Source organism: Mauremys mutica, chromosome 1 (genome assembly GCF_020497125.1).
Source record: "Mauremys mutica isolate MM-2020 ecotype Southern chromosome 1, ASM2049712v1, whole genome shotgun sequence".
NCBI lineage: Eukaryota > Metazoa > Chordata > Testudines > Geoemydidae > Mauremys > Mauremys mutica.
In genome coordinates, this window is record NC_059072.1 from 86970948 (window position 1) to 86994695 (window position 23748).

Here is a 23748-nt window from a genome sequence, read left to right on the forward strand (position 1 = left end):
TGTTCTGAAGAGCCGTGCACGCACGGCGCGCACACCTAACTGGAATGCATAGGAGCAATCACTCGAAGAAGTTTTCAAAATTAGGGGAATATATGCTAAAGCATTCATTTCTGAATTTGGGCACTCAGCTTGGTGCTTAAGTGACAATTTGTGCTGCAAACACCTTCACTAAGTGCTCTTTGTGCTGCTCCAGTGGCACAAATGGCACTTAAAAATTGCCTAAGCAAGCAGTTGAAAATTTCCCTAGCACAGACAATCCTAAAATGGTGTAAGGCCACCATACAAGGAGCTGTTGGAACAGAGAGGGAATCAGAACTTTGCCGCATCCCTGAGCTGGCAGAATGGAGACTGCCCTAGCTGGTGCAACTTAAAGCAGCGCTTAAATTTAAGCTTAAGTGTGGCACAGTTTATGCTTGAGCCCCAAATGTAGATTTAGGCATCTCCTATCTTGGGTCCCAAATTTGGGAATTGAGTCCCTTGCATCTCTCACTGTTTTGAAATTTTCCAAGGCTATTTGTCTCTGAGGGTTTTTTATTTTTGGTTTTGGCAGCAGTGACACTATAACCCTAAATCTCTTTTAAAAAAACAAACAAACAAATAAAACCTTCTTTACACTTATCATAGCCTTTCTGGCTGCCCCTCAGTGAAATCATTGTCTGCTTGAAGTGTTTTAGGGGAAAAACTAGGAGACTGCACTGCAGTATTCTCTTAATGTTGCTATTTTAAGCCACACTAGTGCGAAAGGCTTGTATTATTTAGTAAATATTTCTAGGTAGGGTAGAACATGAAATCTGGGCTCTAGTTAGTAGGCAAGCTGGATTGAACTTGAGCCCTCATAACCTCTTTCCTCCTTCTATGCTAAGCTCTCATCACCACAACTATCCTCGAAGGAGGGCTGATGAGCCTATAGTGTACTTCTCTGTTAATGCTGATTTTGATTTGAAAGCAGGTGCTAGTGCAAAGCAACAAAAGGCTCACTCTACCCTTGGGAAATTGGAACACCTTATCTGTTACAGTCCCAGCTGCTGCTATTCTGGGGACCGTGACATGGTAAAGGAAAAAAAGACACAAAGTATAAAACATTAATTCCTATAACCAGTTTGGTCATGCACCAAATTTACCTCTAGGCAAGCCATTGAGCTAACCCAGTTCATGGATTTTTAAAATTGCTTTAGTGTTATCTAATCGTAAATATCCAATTAAGACATTAAAGAATAAGATATGAGTTTCTTTGAAGTTAACTATATCCAGATTACTAATTTATCAGAAAAGACACAAGGACATACAGTCTAAACAGTTAAGAGAAGCAAAATGGCTCCTAGTTAACATACTTTTAAATTAATCCTTGTATTAGAAACTTTAATCTTCATAGGCATTACTGCTGCAACAGTTTCATCTTCTAGAAAGTGCTGAATGTTCGTGAGGGAAGACGTTAGGAATTCAGCACTAAAATTCTCCACGTGACACTGTAGAAAGCCATTTTTTACAGCCAGCAGAGAGTGTACTACAGCACTTGGCCCATTTTCCCATCTCAAATTAATTTCAGGTGATGACTTAATTGGTCCAGCCACAGATTTATGATCTGAACCTAGTGTAGAAGAAAACAAAATTTGGATGAAAACTTTAGAGCACACAAAAAGCACTCCAATAAGCAATCAGTATGCAATCATTTCTACCCGCATTGTAGTTACATAATCACAGGAGTAGAAGAAACATAACTAGTTTTCCAACAAATTAATCAGTTTCACTTTTTGATTCAGAAAACCCCAAAGTTGAGATAAATCAGAGTTTTAATAGTACATACGCATAATGTATTGTGAGCAATTTTCTATCACCTTTTTTCTCATCTCTTAATTTCTAATTTAAAAGTAGTACAAGGAGCAATAAACGGTACATACAAGTAGCTTGTAATAGACATAACAGTATACATGTATATATAAGGATCCTGCCTTCTTCAGCATGCAAAACTTGTGTGGTCTTCAGTGGGAGATCTGTATGCACGGTAAATACAAAACCAAGCCCATCAAAAGCTTTTGTTTTGTTTTGTTTTTAATAAATTACTTAAGACTATGATTCAGGAAAGCACTAGGTCTATCCATGTTCAGGAGAGTACTTAATACATTTAACTAAGTGCTCTCTTGAACAAAATGATTACTTACCTGTATTGTAGCTCTCTTTCTTTGAGATGGGCATCTTAAAGAACAGTCATAAAAAAGATAAGTAACCGTTTTTTCCTTCAAGTGGTTGCAGACATGTATTTCACTCAGATGACTCACAAACAGTACTATTAGGAGGTAGGGCTCGGAGTCTATTTAAGTAGTGATGGCAGAATTGCTCTCCCAAATTTGCATCAGATCTTGAAGCAGTCATGATGACATAACGATGCATGAAAGTATGCACAGAGGGACCAAATGGTAGTATTTCTTAGGGCCATCCCCATGCTGGACATTTGCAGGGCTGCTGAGATGGCCCATTCAATGAGGGTTCAGGCTAACAGTCTCTCCAGAAAGGGGTGTTCAATGCCGTCATGGAAGTAATACACGTGGAAACTGTCTGTGCTGAAACTGCCTTACCTTTCCTACTGTCAGCAAATGAGACACAAAGCCAAGGAGATAACCTAAAAGGATTGGTTCGGTCCAGATAATAGGCCAGTGCTCACCTTATGTCCAAAGTATGAAGTCGCTCTTCATCACTACTTGAGTGCAGCTTCAGGGGAAAAAAAAAACAGGTAAGTATTGGTTTGCTAAGATGCAACGCTGGAACTATTTTGGTTAAAAATTTAGACTGAGGCCTCAAGGCTCTTTATCTTGGAAAACAACACACATGGAGGTCCTGCTGTTAGAGCCTGAAGCTCACACACTTGAGGGAAAAATTGATGGCACTCCTTATTGTCTTTCATTGTGAATAGGCCAACTATTGAATACCCCAAGCTTTGAAGATGGTCCTCAGCCCACTGTTCTTGAAGGATCATTTGTGATTCCAGGAGAATGTCCTGATGAGATGGTCGCCCAATTGATTCTGGGAGTCAGGTAAGTGAGCAGCAATGGGAGCAATGTCTTCCCTGATGCAAAAGTGCCAGAATTTCATCGCTTCTTGACAAAGCTGTTCAGATCATGCCCCTCCCTGTCTGTGCAGACAGTACATTGCAGTTGTATTGTTGATAAGCATCTGGACTGGTGAGCCCTTGATGTGAGGGAGAAAAGCACAGCAAGCACTATGAATGCTCGAAGCTCGAGGATATTGAAATGCAGAGCTGCTACTTGCTCTATCCACGAAGCTTGGGTTCTACACCCACCTCTGAAAGAACCTCACCCTATCAGAGAGGCATTAGTAATGATTGTCTTGATCAGGTGGCAGCAAGCAAATACCGCATCTCTGCATATGTTTTTCTTATCCATCCACCATTATTGGGAACCCAGGAGGAACCTGGATCAACTTGTACAACCAGTGTCTGTTCAGTCAATGGACTAACTTCAGCCACCCCTGAGGGATGCACATGCATAGCCTGGCATGCAGGGTCACTTAAGTATATGAGGCCATGTGGCCTAGTAACGCTAGACATGCTTGGACTGTGGTGGTGGGGTATAACTTGAGAGGGTATAACTTGAGAGAGGCACATAACTGGCAAATAGTCTGAAACCTGTCCTGTGGGAGAAAAGCCATCGAATATGTAGAATTGAGTAGGGCCTAATTAATTTTATTTTTTGTGTGGGAATTAATGTGGACTTTCTCTTGTGCAGCATGAGTCTTAGACGATGGAAAAGACAGATAAGCTGGACATGGCAGAGAACCTGGGGCTTGGATCTACCTTGCACTAACACATCATCTAGGTAAGGGAAGACATAAATCCCCTTTCTCCTTCAGTAGGCCACCACCACTGCCATGTACTTGATAAATATGTGTGGGGCTGAGGACAGGACAAAAGAAGCACTGTGTATTGATAATGTTGACCTGCCACTACTAATCTCAGAATCTTGTCACTTGTCAACACTTACATATGGAAGTAGGTGACTTGTTGATTGAGGGCCGATGCCAAAGCCGAAGATCACACTGGTACCAACACAATATGCATCGGTGCTGAAGATGATGCCAGGATTTAGTCTTTGTCATGTTTCTTGGCTGATACCGGCACTGTTACCACTAAATCTCTGTACTGTAGCCAAAGATCCAGATGGGCTGGGAGCAGCAGGAGATGCCTTCACTTCAAAGGACTCCTGTACCACAGGAAGAATCCATGAGAGAAAGACAGACAGACTTTTGATGCCACATAAACTTGTGATGGTGGTACCACCAATAATGCTGGTGCTGGAACTGTGTCTCTTGTACTAGACTCAACAGCTATCCCATAGCCAGTACCAGAGTTGATGGTACAGTACCAATACCTTCCCGCTGCAGTGCTGGGGAGAGACAGGTTGACGGCTCAGTTGTACATGAGTACCCAAGGAGTCCCGACAATGTTTCCAGTCCTTCTTCAAAGAAGAACCACCACCACATATCTTCAGTCTGGAGGGGCTCCAATATGTTTTATGGGTCCTCTTTCTGGGAAGCCCTGACGACAACTGACCTCTCTTTTTCCAAGGAAAAGAGTCTGAGTCCAGGGATCTGTCAGAGATCACTGCAGCCTCCATAACAGATTACATGTAAGAGGCAGGGTGTGCAGTTGAAGGCCCTGACTCCGAGGCAGGTTTCAGTGCTTGCTTCATAAAGCGTTGCTTGAGGCCTAGATTTTTGGATATCTGTGTTCTGTTTTTTAAAAGAATGGCAGACACTGCACTCTCTCTAATATGCTCCTTACTGAGGCACAAAAGGCAGAGCATGGAGGGGTCGCTACTGCGAACAGACACCTCTCAAGACAAGCAGCGCTTAAAGCTCGGTGAGCGCTGCATGCCATCGGTGCATCACACCAAAAACTAATTCATAACTAGTTAAAACAATAAAGGAAACATAACTACTGGGTACTATTTACAGGAAAAGAGAATTCGCTGACACTGTTCCAGCACCAGCATTATTGCTGTAACGCCACCATAAACTTATGAGGCATCAAAAGAAAAAAAATGTGAGGTAAACCTCACAGGTAGCTCTGACTCAGGCCACAGATGGTGAGAAGGAACTGAAGGGGGTCAGGGCAGTAGAACCCTTATATAGCCTCAGGAGAGGCCACAAGGATGTGCCAGGCATGTGTGCCACCCCACCGGGTACTGCTACAGAAAACTCTCTGGCTCTGGTGTGCTGGACATGAATAAACCTGAGTGGAATACAAGTGTTCAACCACTTGAAGAAAGGATATTTTCCTGAATCGAAGCCTTAATGTGCAAAAAAGAAAGTAACTGGTACTAAGAAAACTGAAACAATTTAATAGCTAGAATAAAGGGCTAGATGCTGCTCCCATTACTTCAATGGGAACAGGAGTGTGTACTAATAAAATAGAGCAGCAGTTTCTGATTATTAGTCTCAATATCTCTACCCACTAGAGAGCAACTGACGCACTGAATTGGGCGTTTCTATAAGAGGAAGATAGTCAGAAATATTAGATAAAATTTCAATATTCATCCATTTGCTATGCAAAAGAAATAGATCCTTTCCCTACTTATTATCTCTTCAGGTTTAACACACTAAAAATAATTAGTACCAAAAAGAATAGTTAAAATCCTTTTGAATCAGTTTACTGGCTGATTGTTATGTAGCTATAACTTGTAAGGCTTGCACTCAAATATTTTTAAGCTGTACTATACTATTCATATTGAGTACCATGATTAAAGAGTAGACTTACTGGCCCAGACGCTCAGATGGTAGGCAATTGAAGTATGCTTGCTGATATAACTCAAGTGAAGTCAATTGAACTATGCTGAAATTCTGGCCCTTACTTCAAATTTATCCTTTTCACAACACAGGGATTATTTTTAAATATTAATTTAGATGTTTTCAATTAAACCTCTCCAGTTCTCTAGGTACATTCCCAACAATTTCAAACTGGGAAATGAGAAACAGTTACAGGTGGATTTAATTTAAAGTCATTCAAGTACGACTAACCAGGAACCAGATTTTGGATCATATTTTTTTTCCTATTTCTATTTTCATTTCTTTCCCTGTGCTATCCCTTATCCTCCCCAACTATACTTGACTATGCATTTGCCGGGAAAGTAACTTTCTAAGTGTCTTCCAGCTCCTTCTGCTACATTGCTTTTACCAAGGTTACACCCTTATACGCATCCCAAGCTCCATGGGATTTTCCTTCATTGCAATGTACCCTGGGATGCCTCTAAAGAAGCGAAACCATGCTCCACGGAACTAGTGATCTCTATGGAATTGTGCATCTGATTTATGGACAGAGGCAATGAATTTAATTGAAATAAGGTACCAATGATGTTCACATGATACATTCAAGAGACACATACCACTACAGAGTTCTACTTATTTTGATATGTAGAGCTCCAGATATAGAGACATATTTGGACCTACTGTAAAAGTGATTCTGGACCAGGTGGACATATTCATTGCAACAGCATGATTAATGTGCTGTTAACTGGCAATGCAATACTATAATCATTCATAGCTGTAGCATTTAAGCATCAGAATCTTATCAAGCTTTTTAAAAAAAAATCATATAATTGCACCTCATCCCTCTGGGTACAGGGCTAGATAGTAACTTTCCTTAAATAAGACATTTAAAATTAACAAGAAGTGTGGATGTTGAGATGTAGTTCCATAGACTAGAATTTTTAAAGTTATTTTGAAGTAAAGAATGATCTGATCTCATTGAAAGCTCACCAAACCAAGAAATACTCAAAAGTTAAAAAAAGTTAGAGAGTGATAATAATGAAGTTCCAGCTTTATCAAATATCAACAATCTAATGCGGGATATTTGATAAAAAGGGAATCAGCAGAATTCAATGTAATTCATTTGGTTTTAGTTTTGTTTTTTTCCTCACACCATCCTGAGCAGTTCTATTTTTATTCCCCTCCCACTCACTGCTTAATAATTAGGAAAGAAGGTAATTGGAACAGAATCACAAGGCTAATACAGATATTTTTATATGATTATGTATTAGAGGGAAGACAACCATAAAACTTCCAATAACTCTTTCATAGTAAAAACAAATGTTTTTTCAACTCAAATTCAATAGTGAGAGTGGAATTGAAATCTCTTGTTAATTCTTACCCACAGTTCTGTTGCAAAGATAATGTCGAACACTGATATTGCCCAACTGGCTTGGTATCACCTGATTCACCTGAAGGCATACTTCTGTGTCTTCACCTTTGATGTCAATTTCACCATTAACGCCAAAGATTTTAAAAACCACAACAGACATCTATCAACAAGTTAAGATACAACTGAGATTATAAATTATTTTTTTAAATTACAACTTTCAATTATTAGTGTGCAAATATAAACAATGCAACGAGCTTACATTCAAATATTACCAAAGGAAACTCGTATTAATGCAATTCAAACAAACATTTTGGAATTCAAGCTCCTTATTCACCCACTTTTTCCCCCACTCACCAGAGAGCTACTCAGAGACCCAAACAACAATTATTTTTCTCTCTTTATTTTCTCACCTTCCACCCTATAATAAACTAGTTGATGCACAATGAAAAGCAGATGCTATTCCCCGCTGCAGTCCATCAATACTGACTTGGAAATAGTCAGAAGGGTCACAACAACATGAAATGGTTCCCCCAAGACACTGAATATGCTGCCTTAGTCATACCTATAGTACTTTAAGCATGTGCTTTATATTAAGCATGTGAGTAGCTGACACCATTCAAATGCTGAATCAAAGCCAGAGAGAGGAACCCTAGCTAGAGTCCCAAACTCTGACACTGCACAGTCATGCACTGTGCTCTTCTACTAGTCTGCCCTTTCCTCTTATTTTATTAAATTTTATATCTTGTTGTCAGGCAACAAATGTAGTCAACAGCTGCAAAACGTCAAGTCTTGGTGCCACTTTTTTTAAATATATGCTAATTATTTTTATTATTACGGGCCAAGTTTTCTAAGGGGCCTCAACTCATCTTCTACAAATAGAAAACTACAAGTTAAAATGGAATTTGCACACACTTAATTTGCACACACAGATTCTGTTTTCACACATTCTTTATTATTTACATGCACAAATGTAAAGACTATTATTGAAAACTGACCCAAAAGGATACTTACTCATAAGTGTATATATCTAATCATTAGTTAAGTAAGGGCTTTTCTTTAAAAAGATAATTTGCAAGTGTTTTTTAAAAACTCAGCAACTGTAGTTATATGCTGAATGTCTCCAAAGAGAGTGTAGGAGGGAAGTATGCACAAAACTGATTTCAAAAGCATGTTTTTCTTTTCTTTTTTTTTTTTTAGGTGCCCTGTACCCTAAGATTACTACGCTCAATTATGATGATAATTTACTATGCAAGAAACTCAGATAACCACAGTGATGAGCATGGTATAAATAGACAGCTAAAGAGAAAGAGGAGATGCAACCACCATGGAACTCTATCAGTGCCTGGAGATTGCCTTGGGAGGGGAGATGGTTAGAAAAGTGGCTTTTTTTTTTTTTTTTTTTTACTACAGGGCATGGTGATACAAAGATTACAGTAAATATGTTCTATACTTTGGGTTATATATATATATATATATTCATATTTAAAACATTCACAAAACCATGCCATATATTAAAAAAGAAAAAAGCCACTTAACTGACCTTTCAAGAGGACATCTCCATACTCCAGGTCTCCAAAGTGGGTGTAATGCCACCAGCATAGTACATACTGAGCATTACTTGGAACAGAAGTAGTTAATCTTCAACTTCAGAGACCCTAAAAAGAAGATAAATCTAAAATAAATTATGTGTTTTAATTCACCCTTACTTGTTATTGGAGCATTCAGAATATAAATCTACATAGCTAATGAATTTTAAAAACTATTTTCAAGTCATCTTTAAAAGAAAAAAACAAATATTTCAGCACCACTTTAATGTCAGTTACTGTTTAATTTACTAAACTCGCCCCTTTAATGAATTTCATTAACATTACCATTTCTTCATTAGTCTCTTGAGCACTCTCTGAAGCTGCACTGATGGCATCTGGAGATGACCCACCATAATTGTCAACTCCTGTGACTTCGTCTTGCATGCCTTCTGCTGGCCTTTGGTAATTCATGCCTGTGATAGCTTCCATATGCATATCATCAGAAAAATATGAAAGGTCAATATAATATAATCTGAATTGTTCATGCATTAATATTAAGATACTATGTGTAATAATATTTAAACCTTTTATAAAAAGTTTTTATTTTGATAATTATTAATAAACAAAACTTTATAATTAATAAAATAAATTGGCCAAATAATAGGTATACTGATTTTTGTTATGTCACTAAGCTCATGTGGCAAACTGATTGTTAGTTAGCACTGGCAACACAAAAGGAAATGTCTTAATTTGTCTATGGTCTTATTGATCTATCTATCTATACACCTAATCTCTCTCACACAAAATATTCTCTTTGGGTGAAATCCACTCCATCTACATAGAGTCCAAGTATTCAGACTGTATGACAATGGAGCAATTAGGGAGATGAAATCCACCCCTTCAACCTATGCAGCCATGGTGTGGACTGCTTGCTATTCCAGCCTGTAGGGTGGAATAGAACGTATAGCTCTACCATGTCTTTTACACAGGATACTGGAACCACATGAACATGTAACCCCTTTCCTGCCTACCGCAGCCAATTCATTGTGGCTTCCATGCCAGTATACATGGGCTGGCATAGAGATCTTTCCAGTGCAGAGGGGATGTACAAGCCCCCGTGTGGCCATTTCATGTACTTCTGGAGAGGTGAGAAGGGCCCTGGCTCTTGTCTTCCACAACGGAAGTGAATTTCACTCTGTGAGAAGTTTGTTAAAAGTCACTGAACTGCCAAATATGTATAGATACATTTTCAAAGCCTTTAGTGTAAATGGCTACAGTTCTTCTGTTTATAGAAATACTCAGTCAGGCTATATTATTTTCTTTTGTTAAAGCTTTATTTTGTTAAGAACATATGGGCTGAGAATAGTTTTCTATTCAGATGGAAGATAGGAGTACAGAGGAAACTGACCTTTTTAGAGTCTTGCTACTGTACATGTTACTTTTTAACTAAATTATTTCATCGGCCTTCTCTTAGAAGCGCATTTACATAACCCCACAGTACTACAGATTATCTAAAACTAAAAGATATTCAACATCAGGCCAAATTTTTCCCTCAGATACCCACAAATGGCTCCTGCTGAAATAATCAGAAGCTGGACATCCACCTGATAGCAGAATTCAGCCAATAAATACAAACTGCACCATGAGGAGAGAGTCAAATGTGTCTGTTTGGGTTATTAGAATTGCTTTTGTTAATGCCAAAGAAAACCACTTACCCATCCCCTCATTTTTAAAAACCAAAAATCTTGATACACATTTGCAATGGTAAAACAACACCATAATTTAGAGTCCAATCCTGCAAACATCTACTGCTGGCCTACAGTCCACTAATAGGAGTAGTTCCAAGGAATTCCTGGTCCTACAACAGCACTATAAACTGGTTCCCTCCTCCAAAAAATAAAAATAAACCAGAACCACCACCCTTGAAAGAGGTAATAACTGAGTCAATTTTCAGTTTATTTTTAAATTATATCTTTCATCTAAGTAGGAAAATATTTGGTGCCACCAACTGGTGCAGTAAGTAGAACTGCTTGAGTAAACCAAACAGGATTTAGCCCGCTATATCCTGTTGGCACACTATTACATAATACTTTCATGTATTATATATAATTATTTTGTTAAATTTGTTTACCTTTCTCCATAAAGCTTTGGCTGTCACTTCCATCACTCTCTAGCAAATGTTCTTCTAACATCATACTATCAATAGAAATAGTATCCAAAGAGACTTGTGATGGACTTCTCTTCATGTTCTTATAAGAAACAGAGAATGCAGGGAGGTTGGACTGGCAGCGTTCCTTAGGCTTTCCACTTTTTAATATAAAGATATTAGGAAATTATTACTTAAAATGAAAAGAATTCTAGAAAAGAAATCAAAATCCTCCAACACAGGAACAAAATTAAAGAAACATTGGTATGTAATCCAAAATAATTCTGTAATCCTTAGGGCAGTGTTTCCCAAACTTGGGACGCCGCTTGTGTAGGGAAAGCTCCTGATGGGCCAGGATGGTTTGTTTACCTGCCCTGTCCACAGGTTCCGCCGATCGCGGCTCCCACTGGCCTGGAGCAGCGAACCGTGGCCAGTGAGAGCCGCGATCGGCGGAATCTGCGGCCATGGCAAGTAAACAAACCGTCCCGGCCCGCCCAGGGCTTTCCCTACACAAGCGGCATCCCAAGTTTGGCAAACACTGCCTTAGGGGGAAAAAAATAGAGGTAAACAAAGTAGAGCATTCATTCACCGTCGTCTATAAATTACGTTGTAGACGTGTCAATTATTTAGATTTTTCACAACTATTTATTCAAGAGTATGAAATTACAGTATTCTGTAAACAATTAAATGTTTAGTTAACAGAATGTTCAATTTTTAACCATAATTTATTGAGGGATTCCACTGTCATTGCATATCTACAGAATTTATTAATGCTTAAAATGATATCTCTTTTGAACTACTAAATTCTCAGTTCTATTATCTATGGCAGGGAGCGGCAACCTTTGGCACACAGCCCATCAAGGAAAGCCACTGGTAGGCCGGGACGGTTTGTTTACCTGCAGCATATGCAGATTTGGCTGACTGAAGCTCCCACTGGCCACAGTTCGCCGCTCCAGGCCAATGGGGACTGTGGGAAGCAGCGGCCAGCACATCCCTCGGCCTGTGCCGCTTCCCACAGCCCCCATTGGCCTGGAGCGGCAAACCGCGGCCAGTGGGAGGTGCAATCAGCCAAATCTGCGGACACTGCAGGTAAACAAACCATCCCGGCCCACCAGCGGCTTTCCCTGATCTATGGCAATTATTAATTTTATTTGACTTGTACTATCAACTAACTTTTCCTGGGACAAAGAGTGAACTCACTACTTAAAATATAAAATCTTTTATACCTTAATGTAGACTGGGTTGCAAGCATTCTAACTGTAGACACTTTTTCTTTGTTGATTTCAAGCTCTTCAGATTGTAAGGCTGTTTCTGGTTCTAAGTCTGCCACTTTAACAGGAGAGCCTTCAGTTCCACTTTTCTGATCAGTTAACTTATTTGAAAAAATATGTTTGTCATCCTCTTTATCAGTGAATAACTCAATAGAATCTTCTCTGTTATTTAAAACATTCACCAAATCCCTAGAATACAAGCTATTTTTGTCACTTAATGCTACACAAACGTCTTCTGAATCACTCCTACTAAAAAGTCCACTACAATCATCTTCATTTGTTTTCCCCAAACACGTATCCAATGCATCATCTGAAAATGATATTCCCTTCTGAAAATCCATATCACTATCTGATTTTAAAAGAAGGGGGTCCATCAAAATGACTTTGTTAACCTCAGTGCTCACGGACTCAGTTACATAATTAATATCCACACTACCAGTCTGTGTTATATCATTAGTTATTAGTTTACTCTCTGATACAAGAGTTTCCTCATTTTCCAAAGGTGAAAGATCTTCTGCCATGAGACTTTCTTCTTCCAAAACTGGAGACTTGCAGGGTTTTGCTTTAGCCACTGGATGGAGCAATAGAGCTATTTCTGCACTTTCAAGTAAGATCCCAATGCAGACATCTGTTTGTTGTGCGGGTTTTCCTGTCACTGCTTCTACATCTTTCCTTAGGTTTTCGAGGAGCAATACAAGGGAGTCATGGAGCAACAATAAGAAATGGAACTGGTAATGATTGATTTGCAAGCTCACGTGTTTTTGAATATGAACAAGGACATGTACATCTGCATCAGAGGAAGAACTTGCAGACAGAACTCCTGAAGTGCTGTCTGAAGGATGAAGCTTTTGAATGCCATTGGTCAAGGGCTCTGTCTCAGTGCTATAATATTCCCTCAAAAGTTTTTTGCGCTGAAGTCTATTAGCTAGGTCACTAGAGTCACTTCTTGGAATGTTAAAAGGTGTCTGATAATAAGAAAAGAGTTCTTTTTGTGACTGTGCAAATCTTGTTGGCTGGCAAACCCAAAGGGAGAGTGGGAATGAATCCACAAAGCTTATTGGTCGGCCTTTCCCACTTTTCATTCCTTCATAATCTATCCAAAATTGGGAAAAATGCACAGCCCAGACATCAGTGGCAGCAGATGTTTTTAGTGCATATTTATTTAGCTTTGGGGTGACATAACCTTTATAAACATCATGCATCTTAGTATCTTGTTCATGAGCGTGTCTCTGGAAGATTGGGTGCAGAAGATTAAAACTGTCATGAGATTTGGGAAAGCTGGTGAAAGTTCTACTGAAAAATTCACAATCTTTGAAGTTCTGGAACAAGGCTTCCAGGTCAGAGTGTCTACAGTTTGGCGAGTGCCTTGTGTTTGTAGCAATCATTTCAGAACTCTGAATAGAAATTGCACGTGGCTGATCTTTATGGATTTCAGGTTTCTTTTCAGAAGGAATGATAAACTGCAATAGAAAAATATATTCATCTAGTTACAAAATAGATTATAAAGGTACACACAGTTTTAAAGAAAACAATAGTTATATGAGGTAAAATAAACAAATGAAACTAAAGTTTTGTAGGATGACATGTACACTAATATAGAACAGGAGAGGCCAGGCTCCTGATTCTGCACCTTTTCATCTGGGTTCCCCAAATTTTGACCAAGGCCACCTCGTACAAACCTGTTCATAAGAAAATTGCCATGAATCTCAATGTCCATGACAGGGCCTCTGGCTTTTCTTTTTTGAAATATGCAGGATGGTTACACTGGGGTGAAGTTTCTAATGCTTTAGGTCAGCTCAGAAGTGATTTTGTAGACAGTTTAATGAAAAATCTGGTCAACTGTTTGAAAGTTAGCTCAGGGGTTCTCAGACTTTTGTACTGGTGACCCCTTTCACACAGCAAGCCTCTGAGTGCGACCCCCCTTGTACATTAAAAACACTTCTAAATATATTTAACACCATTATAAATGCTGGAGGCAAAGCAGAGTAAGGGGTGGAGGCTGGCAGCTCGCGACCCCCCATGTAATAACCTCACAACCCCCAGTTTGAGCACCCCTGAGTGAGCTGAACATGAAATCTTAACTCTCCTTCCACATGCATACAAAAAGAACTTTCATTACATGATTGCTCAGTATTGTGCAATACAAAAGTTTTGTATGATTAAAATCTCAGCCTTAATGTTGCATTAACAACTTTTTTTGCTATTATAAAAGTAAATTTATTAGAAGTCTTAAAACCTTGAAGTATTCCACAGTGTGCTAGAATAATCTCGAATTCCACATCTTTACAGTCCAAGTGTAAAAGGAAATAATATTTTAGACCCTGATCTTGCATCAGGATCTGCTAACACAGATCCCTGACACCACACATAATCCCAGTGGGATCAATGGGACACCACCCAGGTACAGTAAAAGCTTTGTTATCCGGCCTGTTGGGGTAGTGGGGAGTGCTGGTAAGTGAAAAATTCCGGTTAAGTAAGGGAGAAGGAAGTTTGGGTGCAGGAGGGGGCTCAGGACAGGGGGCTGGGGCACGGGGTGCCATATCTCGGCAGCGCTCACCTCAGGTGGCTCCCCGCAAGAGATGACATGTCCCCTAGGCCAGGGGTTCTCAACCTTTTTCTTTCTGAGGCCCCCCAACATGCTACAAAAACCCCATTATGCACCTGTGCCACAATAACTGGTTTTCTACATATAAAAGCCAGGGCCAGCGTTAGGGAGTAGCAAGCAGGGCAATTGCCTGGGGCCCCATACCACAGGGGCCCCACAAAGCTACACTGCTCAGGCTTTGGCTTCAGCCTTGGGTAGTGGGGCTCAGGGCCCTGGACTTCAGCCCCATGTGGTGGGGCTTCAGCTTTCAGCCCTGGACTCCAGGAAGTCTAACACTGGCTCTGCTTGGCGGCCACCCTGTAACCAGCTTGCAGCCCCCCAGGGGACCCCAGACCCCTGGTTGAGAGCCACTGCCCTAGGCAGAGGTGTGATTAGGCAGCTCTGCGTGCTGCCTCCACCCTGAGCGCTGGCTCCACAGATCCCATTGGCCAGGAACGGTGGCCAATGAGAGCTGCAGGGGCAGCGCCTACAGGTGGAGGCAGTGTGCAGAGCCACTTAGCCACGCTTCTGCCTAGGAGTAGCAGGGACATGTTGCCGCTTGCGGGGAGCTGCCCAAGGTGAGCGCTGCCCAGATCCAGCACCCAGTAACCCCAACCCCCTGCCCCTAGCCCCCTCCCACACCCAAACTCCCTCCCAGAGCCAGTGCCCTGTACCCCCTTCCACACTCCGAACCCCTCATGGCTGTTCCTCCACCTAGGAGTAGCAGGGACATGTCACCACTTCTGGAGAGCGACGTGGAGGCAAGTAGGGAACCTGGCGCCACCCAGACTATAAACCAAACTTTCAATGAAGAGCAGAAATGCTGGTGTACAGAGCTTTCCGGCTGGTAAAGTGCCACATAACACAGCTTTTACTGTATATGGATCTTCATGGCTGAATCCATTTGCAACGTTAGGGCTTAGGGAATCATACAGTGGAGCACATAAGTAACTTTGTCCTATTATCTTAAATTGAATTACTCATGTGAGTAAAGTTACTCATGTAATTAACTGGATGCTGGGTAAAATCCCAAATTTGTAAGTAAGTATTCATTACACCGTAAGTATATTTTCATAATCAGTATTTGGGTAACTTACAATATCTATTATTACATATACATATCAAATGCATATTTAGGAAGTTTCATTTAAAGCATCACACTTTCATACTAAGAGCTTGTCTACATAGTGGGGTTATGTACTTTACAGGAGTGTGATTTCTAAAGTGCACTAAGGTGTTGCACATTAATTGGTCTGGGTAGACCCTGCTAGTGTGCACTAAAGGTTCCCTAGAGCACTTTAATGTAATTCTGTTTGAAATAGCAGTATGTTAAAATGCATTAGCAGGGTCTACACAGACCAATTAAAGTGCAACACATTAGCATGCTTTAGAAATCACACCGTGGTAAAGCACATTACCTCCTCATTCGGATAAGCCTTAAATATTGCAATATCTGTAAAAATGGCAGTTATGGAGTCTGTTTCCCCTTTTCTTTGAGTTTTCCTTGCCATTCACAGGGATAAACTTATTATGCGGTGCCATTTATGACAATTTAATTGCATTTTGAAATAGTTTGTTTCTCAGCTGAAAGCCAACTAAAATTAATTTCAAAAGTGCACAGTCAAACTCATAACTGATCATATCTTTATATTTCAGGAGTGCATCTCTCTAGTACATCAATTTCATAAGGCTTTTACAGCTTCATGATGCGGAGGGGAGAAGTCTGTAGCATCTTACTACAAAAAAGGAAAAATTTTCACTGTGCATAACAAAACTGCTTAACCTGCACTCTCCCCTCAAGAGCCACAATGCTAAAGGATCATCACCAAACAGCTGCAGTTCTACAAAGAGAGGAAAAAGGCATGATCAGACTTGTCAAGAAGACACTCTTATAACATATGACACCCTTCAAAAAGCTGTAGATCTCACAAACTAAAAAACGATGGCAAGTTACTACTGTTCTCTGCATATTAGAGGTACAATTGCACACATAGAGATCTGAACCGTAAATATGCGATCCAGGCATACTTTCCACTCTCAGCGATGCCAGGATGGCCTGTTGCCAATGAGACTTTTAGCCAAACCTACTGACTACTTTGCATCGAAGGGCTATGTCCAGAAGAGATGGTGGTCTGCTACACCATGTCCTCTGTTCTGCTCAGACATCTTTCCTTAGACCATCATATTCTCCTTTTTTTCATTACTTGGCTAATAAGTCTTTTCAGAGATAAAGAGACTGTGTTTTGCTCCAAAAAATCCCCAAATACTCCTTCCATACAGTACCTTTAACATAAGTCCATCCACTCGAACATCAACATGCTCATCAGATTTTGAATTGTCATTTAATTTATACATAGCCATGAACTGACTGAGACTTTGTTTCACATCCAACGCAAACTGATTTAGCCAAAGAATACTTCTTTCATCCAGAGTGAACTGCAGAGCATTCAGTTGCACATAAAGGTTCGGACATGGAACTGAGGAAGAGACAAAACAAAATTACAGCAAACAACAACATTTTTTTTAGCTTAATAATGCAAAGCGATATCATCTCCTCTACTTTCTTCCATCGAAGAAATCATAGAATCATAGAATTACAGACTTTAAGGTCAGAAGGGACCATTATGATCATCTAGTCTGACCTCCTGCACAACGCTGGCCACAGAATCTCACCCACCCACTCCTGTATCAAACCTGTGTCTGAGCCACTGAAGTCCTCAAATTATGGTTTAAAGACTTCAAGATGCAGAGAATCTTCCAGCAAATGACCCACGCTGCAGAGGAAGGTGAAAAACCCCCAAGGCCTCTGCCAATCTGCCCTGGAGGAATTCCTTCCCGACCCCAAATAGGCGATCAGCTAAACCCTGAGCATGTGGGCAAGACTCACCAGCCAGACACCCAGGAAAGAATTCTCTGTAGTAACTCAGATCCCACCCCATCTAACATCCCATCACAAGCCATTGGGCATATTTACTGCTAATAGTCAAAGACCAATTAATTGCCAGAATTATACCATCCCCTCCATAAACTTATCAAGCTTAGTCTTGAAGCCAGATATGTCTTTTGCCCCCACTACTACCCTTGGCAGGCTGTTCCAGAACTTCACTCCTCTGATGGTTAGAAATCTTTGTCTAATTTCAAGTCTAAACTTCCTGATGGTCAGTTTATATCCATTTGTTCTTGTGTCCACATTGGTACTGAGCTTAAAGAATTCCTCTCCCTCCCTGGTATTTATTCCTCTGATATATTTATAGAGGGCAATCATATCTCCCCCCAGCCTCTTTTGGTTAGGCTAAACAAGCCAAGCTCTTTGAGCCTCTTTTCATAAGACAGGTTTTCCATTCCTTGGATCATCCTAGTAACCCTTCTCTGTACCTGTTCCAGTTTGAATTCATCCTTCTTAAACATGGGAGACCAGAACTGCACACAGTATTCCAGATGAGGTCTCACCAGTGAGTGGAAAACCCACTCCTTTGGCCATGGGAAAGGGTAGGCTGAAGGAGCCTAAGTGTATCACTCCTAACTCTCTTTGATGTCTCAATCACTGCATGTAAAAACTTAAATTAAAATAGAATAAAAAGGAGGTGGGCACCACAGTTAAAAGAAAATGGCAGGGCCACAGAAGAGCCTCTGTCCTGAGCATCATCCCCAGGAAGCCTGCTGGGATTTCCTTACATGAGAGAATGTTGAACCCTGTCACATGTTACTAAAATAACTCTAGCAGACCTTTTGTTACATCTTTGGCAGGTCTGCAATAGCTTGATTTCTTTTGTAGAGCAGAGGTGTGCAAACATTCAAAAAATGTATATATATTGTAGAATCAGTATTCTATTTCTTGGTAAAAATGTCATGCACATTTTTGTACTTAAAATGTAGTATTTACAAAAATCAATGCTTTAAATGTGTTGCTAGGAACAAACATCAGTAAAATAGTGAAGGGTTATGTTCACAAAAGTAATTTTACAAGTAATTCAGTGCAAAAAGCTTTTCACCATTTTTGAATGTCAAACTTGAATCAATATTTCCATTAGGTCTCAAGCTACCATTAGGCTTCGCAAAAGGGAAAATAGTGCAAGAGATTTATTTTTCAGAACAAAAACCTTACTAGGATAGTCTTTTCCATCTGGATAGTAGTATTCAGTGAATTCAATATGAATAGCTGACATTTCTGGTGGAAGATAAAGTGACTTTTTATTGCAAGAAATCAGAGTTTTAGGGGAAGAACGACATTGGTCTGCTGTAGAGACCTGCAAAAGACAAATGTTCAGTTTTTTCAATATGTAACTATTTTTGTGAGTCATTAAAAATGCTTGATTCTGCCAGTGGTGCAAGAGATAGTGCAACCTCACATATGGGATCTGCAACACACTGAGCACTGGCATGGTAACCCCACTGATGTAGATTCCCAATGACACCCATCGCAGAGAGCAATGCATACATGACTATCACGTAATAGAGGCAGTCTGCATGCACTCATCTCCAAGAGAGTGCACAGAGGACAGAAGGGTCACGGTGATGGATGGAGTCAGGGCATGGCACTATAGTCCCTGTGCATGCGTGTATGGGAAGCAGCAGGTGCATGCAGCAGACAAGGGGATATCCACACAGACAAGATTCAGGCAAGGACCTGTAGTGACCCAGCAGCTTTGCCAAAATACAGGCAGGTCTGCCAGAGAAGGGGTTTGCCTGAAAGATGGCCAGTCCATGGTGTTCCCAGCTCAGCCAGCTGGAGAGGCGACTACAGACAAAATTCCCCTCTCTCTGCACTGTTCTGGAGCCATGTGCACTGCAGCTTGTGCGCCATCTCTCCAGGGACAAGCTTTGGATCACATGCTGCTCTGCAGGGTGCTCAGTATGCTACTGCAGGATTCTTTGGGCTCAGTGACACCGAGGGCCACAGAGTAGCAGAATCAAGTCCTAGTAGAACGACATCTCTCCACTTGTGCTTTAAACAATATAAATGTTACACAAACTTTACATTAATTGCATCCAAAGTAAATTATGCAACAATAAAAAAGTGTTATTTTTGGTACATAATTTATCTGGCTCTTCTGATGGCTTAAGATTTGAGTGTGGACTAACTTAAGAAATATCTGCCAAACCAAAAATGCTCGCATCCAGTGCTTTTGTATGTCAGCTTCCTACCTTCAAAATAGCTTTAAAATAAGTGTTTAAATGTACAGTCCTGGTTGGTTTCTGTTTTATTGATTTTGAAGAAGTATAGTTGGAAATTATACACAAGTAAAATTGTATAAACCTCTCACCCAGTTCAGATAACTTAAATTTCACACATGTCTGTATTAATACCTATAATAATTCTAAATAATACTATGGCAAAATATAATTTCACAAATACAAAACTTAACTTTCACAATTACATCAACTTAAAATAAGTAGCTTCCTAGCTGTCCTACAAAAACAATGTGAAGTAATAATAGAGAGAGGGCAAAAAGAGAGAGTAAAGCAACTGAAAAGAAGCAAATTAAATGTAAAACGTCTATCAAACTAACAAACAAACATTTCATAAAATAATTATGCAAATACTGAAGTGTATAAAAAAATTTTTAAACCCAAATGTGAGATTCTGGTAGCAAGCTGCAACCTCCACTCTAACAGGGAGACTAGCGCGGGCATAGCACCAAAAGCCTGAGAAGGGGCAAGGTTAGGGTGGCTGGAACACATCTCAGGCATCCTCTGCTGGCAGCTGAAATTTAAAGCTGCCTTCCCAAGCAGAGCACCGCCCCAATACCATCTCCAGGAGACAATGGCAATAAGTACTCTTCTGGTGCAGCTGCCCCCTTCCTATGCCTGTGAGAGTGAATCTGGACCTGAGAGAGTAATTAAAACAGCAACAAATAACAAATAAAAAGAATGTCAAAAAGTTCATTAAAAAAATATCACTTGAAGTAAAATATTAATAATGAAATGTTAAATCAGTTTAAACACTACACTGGAAAATCAATTCAGCATATATTTAAACAGGGAATATGAAACCCTAAAAATGAGAAATCTAAAACGACATACTAAAACAGTGAATCCCTTGAGTACGCCGCATGACACAATGAAAGGATAAGATTCTAAACTACAGCATCTGTAGGTAATGTCTTTATATTACAGCAGATCCCTCGCAGATCCAAAGTCTTACTCTCATTAAATCAATGACAAAAATTCCATTGATATTCATATTTTAATATAAAACAAGAGCAAGTCATAAGAGTCTAGTCCAATAACTGATATAGTCAATGGAGAGAGTCCTATTGACATCAATGAACTTTGGATCAGGCCCTTAAAAATTATGGCTAATATACATGAGAGGTAAAGCAGTCAAGGGACAAAGCGACCTCAAATTCACCAATTGTGGGGGGTGGGGAACCATACCTGGTATATATTGAAATCTGCAAGTCTAACAACAACAGGACTGGACATGAGTTTATCCTTTGGTTGTTGGGGAGATACAGAAGAAGCCCTAGAAGTTACAGGTATCTGGTGTTCCTTGCCTGTAAGAAACAGAATGGCAAAGTCATTTAAAATAACCTAAGTTAGGATACACTGTGTCTCCAGTGAACATTAAATGTAAGCAATAAAACATGTGAACATAGACAAAGTACCTGTTTGTATGTTTGGAGGAGAACCATGAGGCGGGGATTTAGTAGGAGTATCTATATTATGATCCTTCACAGCCTGTTTAAGCAATTCAACATTGCTTTTGAACTCGTGTAATAATTCTTGGGCCCATCCGCTTCTGGTTTTGGTGGCATCACTATAATGCATCCAGTGACTGCAGTTGTCTTCTACAAGAGAGAGACGTATGTGGCCCAAAACTAATACAAAGTTTCCATTTGAAATATATTTCTAACAGACTGAAAAAACATTTGAAAACTTTTCAGATTTTCTTCAAAATGTGATTGCACTAAATCTTGTGACTATGGAAAGTAATAGCACTAATTAACAAACTCCTCACTGACCTCAAGAACAGAATTGCTCCTTGACTTGAGTGGTTAGGCAATATTCAGGGCCTTGCTAGACTGTATCCATTAAGAGAAGAGATTGATAATATGAGTCAGGCATTTTTTTAGTGCCATCTACAAAGATTGTACACAAAGTGCTGTTTCCTTGATCACAATTTCCAGCTAAATTCCCTCTAAACTGCACAGCCGACCAACAGGCTATCAAGTGCCGTACACTTCAGGTGTTCTCCCCCAACTGCTGCGCTGCTCCTGCCCTCTGCCTTGGAGCCCCTGGCCAGCTGCTCCCAGGATCCTCCTGCTTGCTGTGCAGAGTAGGAGGAGGGGTGCTGAAGTCAGGATGTCCCCCTCCCTTGTACTCCATCTCCAAGAGCAGGGCGGACGGACATGGCAGGGCTCAGGCCGGAGAGAGCCTGCTGGAAGCTGTTGCTGTGTCTGAGCAAGCAGGCTGGACTGCTGAGGGCCGGTCTACTTAAAAGAGCAGTATACTTAAAGGGGCAGTGCATGTCTCTCTGTGTCACACAGAGAAACAGTGTGTCCCTCTCTCTCTCTCTCACACACACACGCTCTTTCACACTCACCTCCCAACACATACTTGCATGATTGCTGTTGTTACTTGATACTTCTTTCAAAGTATCTTGATTTAGTTTTTTGACTTGTCTATGCATTTCATAATTTTTATTTCTCTCTTATGCTTAAACTTAATTCTTTGAGTAGTGAGTTCTAAAATGCCTAACCTGTCCTGGCTGGAGTAATTATCCCTATGGTAACTTTTAAAAATACATATTATATCTAGGTTTTTTGTTTCTACTGGTGGCACACATCCACACATTACCTCGATATGGTGCACATAACAAAATTCATTCCGCACATGGATGGAAAAAAATTAGAGGGAACACTGATTTCCAGCCTGCCTTTCTAGCAACTCCTGTGCCCCAAGGAGCACTGTCGCTGCTCCCTCTCAGGGACATGTTCACGACTGCTTCTCTTGTTGTCGGTTTACTCTCTCTTGGCTTGTTCTGGTCCCTTTCTACCTCTGACACACAGCTGCAACCAACCAATTGCCCCAACTTCTGGCTTAGCTTCTGCTCAAGCCTTGCCATGCTGGTCAATGTCTTGGCTTCTACTGTTTCAGTAAGGGCATTTAATTCCTCTTTCATCTAGCCTGAACGAATGATGCTTACTGTACCCATTGACTTTAACCAGGTCTGTGACTGATGGCAGCCATTAACACCTTCCAACACAACAGTATCAGTTCTTATCCAGCAACTTATACTGAATTTCTGTTTTAATATAACTGTAGCTCAGACTGAAATTTCTCAATTTCTTCTCCTCTCAGACAAACAATAGAAAAGAACTGCTTGCCCTAGTCCATGTAAGAAGGTCCACTATATCAAGCTGTAGCTAATCCCAAATTTAAAGGTAACTTTTGGCCAAAATTTAACAATGGACATTAAAAAAAATGATTTTTTAATGTTTAGATTTCTGGAAAAATCTATTAGCCCAAAATGATTTACAACAAATCCTAGTCTGGAATTTACTACTAGCAAGTCAAGCTTCAATTCTGGTGCCAGTCAATCAATTCTTCCATGACTTAATATGATGGCTGCATGGCATGCTCATTGCATTTCCATAGTAGCACACTAACAAAATTAAGAGCACTAAAGAAATTCTGGGGAATCTCTGTACCACATTTATAGAATCAAGAACGGAATCAACAACAAAAAGTTTGAGAACTGCTCATCTAGTAGATTGTACCTTGCTCTCCCTTAAATTTCAAATTAATACATTCAAATCTTGGTGTCGTCTTTCTTCACATGAAATGGATTACAATGTTCCAACACAACTGTATTTATGTCCAAAGTATTTTGTTAACTAAACAAAAGTGTTATGCTTTAAAGAGCTAGTGTATAAAATTTTGGTTCAGTTCTCAGTATTTTTATTTCATATGTAATAGATATGAATGTACTGAACTGACCTTAAAAGTATATATTTCAAACACTTGTTTGTAGAAATATTATTGCCCATGTCTTCTGTACATTTGACTAATTTTTAATCTTTAAAACCAAAATACAATTAATAAATATACTAATAAATATTTATCAC

At 40.0% G+C, this 23748-nt stretch overlaps 1 protein-coding gene and 1 long non-coding RNA gene across 7 annotated transcripts in view; one reads left to right on the forward strand and one right to left on the reverse strand.

Annotated features, from left to right (window-relative positions):
• The window catches only part of UHRF1BP1L (UHRF1 binding protein 1 like), a 76687-nt gene that overhangs the window by 12158 nt on the left and 40781 nt on the right, over nt 1-23748 (reverse strand). For all 4 annotated transcript variants that reach the window (XM_044981788.1, XM_044981765.1, XM_044981775.1 and 1 more), the window contains 9 exons: nt 21286-21468; nt 21056-21174; nt 18783-18924; nt 16961-17154; nt 12049-13553; nt 10808-10983; nt 9022-9158; nt 7160-7310; nt 1332-1588 (listed from right to left, as the gene is read on the reverse strand). In XM_044981788.1, the coding sequence (XP_044837723.1) occupies nt 1332-1588; nt 7160-7310; nt 9022-9158; nt 10808-10983; nt 12049-13553; nt 16961-17154; nt 18783-18924; nt 21056-21174; nt 21286-21468 (2864 nt within the window). The remainder of the gene's footprint in view (nt 1-1331; nt 1589-7159; nt 7311-9021; nt 9159-10807; nt 10984-12048; nt 13554-16960; nt 17155-18782; nt 18925-21055; nt 21175-21285; nt 21469-23748) is intronic.
• LOC123345173 lies at nt 2310-8577 on the forward strand. Of its 3 annotated transcripts, none has more exons than XR_006572743.1 (4): nt 2310-3029; nt 3741-3830; nt 6164-6354; nt 8348-8577. It is a non-coding gene; the product is annotated as an uncharacterized LOC123345173 (long non-coding RNA). The 3 variants fall into 3 exon arrangements; XR_006572742.1 differs by lacking the exon at nt 6164-6354 and having other exon boundaries at nt 2310-2728; nt 2909-3029; XR_006572741.1 differs by lacking the exon at nt 6164-6354.